The sequence below is a fragment of the Poecilia reticulata genome, unplaced genomic scaffold (assembly GCF_000633615.1).
Source record: "Poecilia reticulata strain Guanapo unplaced genomic scaffold, Guppy_female_1.0+MT scaffold_236, whole genome shotgun sequence".
NCBI classification, from domain to species: Eukaryota; Metazoa; Chordata; class Actinopteri; order Cyprinodontiformes; family Poeciliidae; genus Poecilia; species Poecilia reticulata.
Window position 1 is genome coordinate 141,864 of NW_007615028.1, and position 3,597 is coordinate 145,460.

Genomic DNA, 3,597 nt, shown 5'->3' on the forward strand with positions numbered 1-3,597 from the left:
GTGCTCTGCTGCCCCCCTCCCTGGATCAGCTGCCCCCCCTGGTTGTCATGGCGACAGGAGGCTGTGCTCTGCTGCCCCCCTCCCTGGATCAGCTGGTGGTGAACATCATATTCCTGCTTCAGTCAGGGCTCCTGGTCTGACTGCCGGCTTGTTGTGTTTTTCTGTACTGAGGTTTTTCCTTCATCTCAGGGTGAGACAGGCTGAGTTTTCCTCTCCTTACCTGATGTTTCTCTCATTTGTCCTACTTCCTCCTGCAGGGCGGCGCCTGTCGGGCTGCGAGGCCTCAGCCCCCCCATCCCATCACCCCCCATGTTGTGTAATGGATGGTTGTAGCTGAAACTGCAGTGGACCTGGGCGGTTCCACTGGGTCCAACAGAACCGCTAACCCACCTGGCTGCTGCTGAGCTGCAGCAGAACCCACAGCAGCCCACACTCTGATTGGACAGCGCTGGAGGCAGAGGCTTCTGATTGGCTGCTGGCTGGGCTCTGATTGGACGCCAGCAGTCGGTCTGGAGGCTGGAAACAGCAACAGCAGGATGTGATGTAATAACCCATTAACAGGAAGTGATGTAATCAACTGCTCACCTGCAGGATGTATCTGAGAAGGTGCGGCTCCTGTGACACTCTGGAGCAAACAGCCAATAAAAACTGAGCTTCTTCCTTCTGGGTGCAGGAACCAGGAAGAGCACAGAGGCCAATCAGCTTCTGTGGGCGGAGCACAAACGGGAAGTCACGTGACACAACTCCCCCAGGTAGCTGGTCCCGCCCACCGGCTCCTGCCCCCAGAATGAGGCTGTTCACAGGTAGGTCACCTGCTCACCTGTACAGGTGTGCGGACGGGGACCAGCTGCAGCAGAGGCTTCTGCATCTGAGACAGCAGCCTGGAGAAGAAGAGCAGCACCTGCTGGCTCATCCCTGGAGGGTACTGAGGAAGAGGAGGAAGAGGAAGAGCATGAGACCCGGCTTCAGTTTCCGGTTCTGGTCTTGACCCGGCAGCAGCAGGTGAGCCCACCTGAGCCTTCCCCAAGGTGCAGAGCGTCTCCAGCAGCCGGTTCTGCAGCAGGAACTCCAGGCAGCGACCCGGTTCCTCCTGGACAAGCAGACAGGCAATGAGACCAGACAGAGGCTGAACCGGGCCTGGACCCGGACGGGACCGGGACGGGACCGGGACAAGACCAGGTCTGAACCGGGTCTGGACTGAAGGAAATCAAGGTGACGCCCAGTGAGGTCGCACAGCTTCGTTGCCATGGTTACAGGTGTGTGGGCGGAGCCAGTCACCTGTTGCTTCTCCTCATACACCAGGATGTCGGTCATCTGCCTGAGACGCCACGGGATGTCGGTCTGAGAGGCGGGGCGGCTGTCATCTGCACACACAGAGTGAGGAGGCTGCAGGTCAGGCTGCAGGTCAGGCTGCAGGTCAGGCTGCAGGTCAGGCTGCAGGTCAGGCTACAGGTCAGGCTGCAGGTCAGGCTGCTGGCCTGTGGTCTGGATGTAGTAGTTGGTGATGGACCTCCAGTGGTCGATGAAGGAGTCCAGCAGGTCGGCGGTCGGCTCCCTCTGGAAAACATCCAGGTGAGGCTGCTCACCTGTGGTCTGGATGTAGTAGTTGGTGATGGACCTCCAGTGGTCGATGAAGGAGTCCAGCAGGTCGGCGGTCGGCTCCCTCTGGAAAACATCGGCTGTAGATTCATGAAGTTATAAGAAATAAACTGATTTAATAATTAACTTAAATTATCTCCTTTCTGGGGCAAATTAAGCTTCAAAGTAAATAATGACTGAAATTCTGCTTCATTTCAAAGTTTCTCCAGATGAATTACATCTGGAACATTTTTTCAGATGTCTTATTGTAGTTGTGTCTCATGTCCAGGATGAGTTTACAGCTGATTTTATGTTAAATCGGCCTGCTATAGATCAGGTGCTGTGGTTCTGCCGACCCAATTCTACCGAACCTCACCCCATAGCTCTAAACCCGGGGTGACATCTGTCCGTTAGTCCCTTTAGAAATCAACGGATAAAACTAGATTCAGATGTACTTATAAACTTTAAACAGCTTCAGCCACTGCGCATGCTCAGTTCCAGGTAAACAGTTAGCATTAGCAACAGTTACCTTCCAGCTACATTCCTGAAGAAAACTGCAGCTGGGATCTTCTGCGGAGACCCGGGAGGACAGACAGAGATGGGGACAGGTTGTCTCCATGTCCTCCGTCTCTGTCCGAGAATGTAACGTTTTACTGACCACCGGAAGCACATAATGCCAACTTCCGCTGACTCACCGTCTCCAACGCGTTCAGCAACATGCCGCTCAGCTTGCTGAACATCTCCATCCTCCCAGAACCAGGTCCGGTCCGGTCCGGTCCGGTCCGGTCGGGTTTACTGCCTCACCAAGACCCGAACCCTGACCCACAGCCACGGCCACCTCACAACTTCCGGTCTGAGCTTTCAAATTACAACTTCAGGTGTTCACTTCCGGATGTGACGTTTAAGGGACCTGGTCCGGTTGGAAGAGAAATAACCCGAGACTGGAGTTTGAGATTCAGTGAGACGGGTCTGAACCGAGCCGAAACCTGCTGGTTCTGTTCCCCCTGACCCGGTTCTGTTATCAGAACCCCGAGTTCTGATAACAGAACCCCAATCATAGGTCCGGACCGGTTCAGGATGAAGGGAATCTGCTGCTCCGTTCAGAGTGCAGCGCCCCCTGCAGGCCGGGTGTGTCTGCTGCTGGGGGAGGGGCGCAGGTAACCTTACCTGCAGCCACACCTGCGTGTCAAAGCTGCTCCAGTCCAGCTGAGGAAGACTTCCTGACAGACGCTGAAGGTGAGTTTCTACCTGTTTTGGTTGAAACCAGGGCTGTCCTCCAGGTGTCCTCCAAGGTGTTCTCCAGGTGTCCTCCAGGTGTTCTCCTGTTTCACTAAACTCCAGTATCAGCATCTCTCTGACGGGAAAAAGAGGCACTCAGATCCCAGAGGAGGAGGAGGTTCCGCTGGGCCCGGTTCTGAGACACATTGGTTCTGGTGATGAATCTGGACCAATCTGTGATCTACTCACATGAGAGTTCTGGTTCTGGTCCGAATCGGCCGCAACACAAACCAGCCCTGGCAGCAGTTGCCATGGTTATGGTCACATGATCTCAGGTGTTTTGTTGCAGCACTTAAGGAGCAACGTTAGCGGGCGGGTGCGCTCCATCTTAAAGCCGGGGAGGCGGTGGGTGGGGCTAGTTCAGCTTCCTCTGAGGGTCAGACCAGAGGGTCAAGGGTCAGTGTTCCCCAGGCCTAACAGGTGATGTTTTCTGCCCCGCCCGCTGCAGGTGACATCATGGTGTTCCATCCTGAGTTTGAGCGAGCAGGTAAAGAGGCGGGGCTTCAGGTGTGGCGAGTGGAGAACATGGACCTGGCTCCTGTCCCTGAGAGTCTCTATGGACGGTTCTACACCGGAGACGCCTACCTGGTTCTGAGCAGCACCAGCAACCGCCGAGGAGACCTGCAGTACGACCTGCACTACTGGCAAGGTGAGACCAGGTGGGTGGGGCTACAGCGTCCAGAACCGAGGCCCCGGGCAGAACCGAGCCCCCGGGCAGAACCGAGCCCCCGGGCAGAACCG

At 55.9% G+C, this 3,597-nt stretch overlaps 2 protein-coding genes across 9 annotated transcripts in view; one reads left to right on the forward strand and one right to left on the reverse strand.

The window, feature by feature from the left end:
- Positions 1–3,597, reverse strand: part of LOC103460381 (protein FAM160B2-like) — a 12,612-nt gene that overhangs the window by 7,142 nt on the left and 1,873 nt on the right. The window contains exons 1-7 of one of the 5 annotated variants that reach the window (XM_008402519.2): positions 2,274–2,715; positions 1,587–1,665; positions 1,279–1,364; positions 1,013–1,090; positions 821–925; positions 586–705; positions 391–516 (exon numbers count right to left, since the gene is read on the reverse strand). In XM_008402519.2, coding sequence (XP_008400741.1) covers positions 391–516; positions 586–705; positions 821–925; positions 1,013–1,090; positions 1,279–1,364; positions 1,587–1,665; positions 2,274–2,324 — 645 coding nt within the window. In that variant the 5' untranslated portion in view covers positions 2,325–2,715. Of the gene's footprint in view, positions 1–390; positions 517–585; positions 706–820; positions 926–1,012; positions 1,091–1,278; positions 1,365–1,586; positions 1,680–2,107; positions 2,716–3,597 lie in introns of those variants that run through there. The other 4 variants (XM_008402525.2, XM_008402518.2, XM_008402521.2 and 1 more) reach the window with 4 other exon arrangements.
- The window catches only part of LOC103460379 (gelsolin), a 5,994-nt gene continuing 5,118 nt past the window's right edge, over positions 2,722–3,597 (forward strand). For all 4 annotated transcript variants that reach the window (XM_017303281.1, XM_017303283.1, XM_008402511.2 and 1 more), the window contains exon 1: positions 2,722–3,505. In XM_017303281.1, coding sequence (XP_017158770.1) covers positions 3,280–3,505 — 226 coding nt within the window. In that variant the 5' untranslated portion in view covers positions 2,722–3,279. The remainder of the gene's footprint in view (positions 3,506–3,597) is intronic.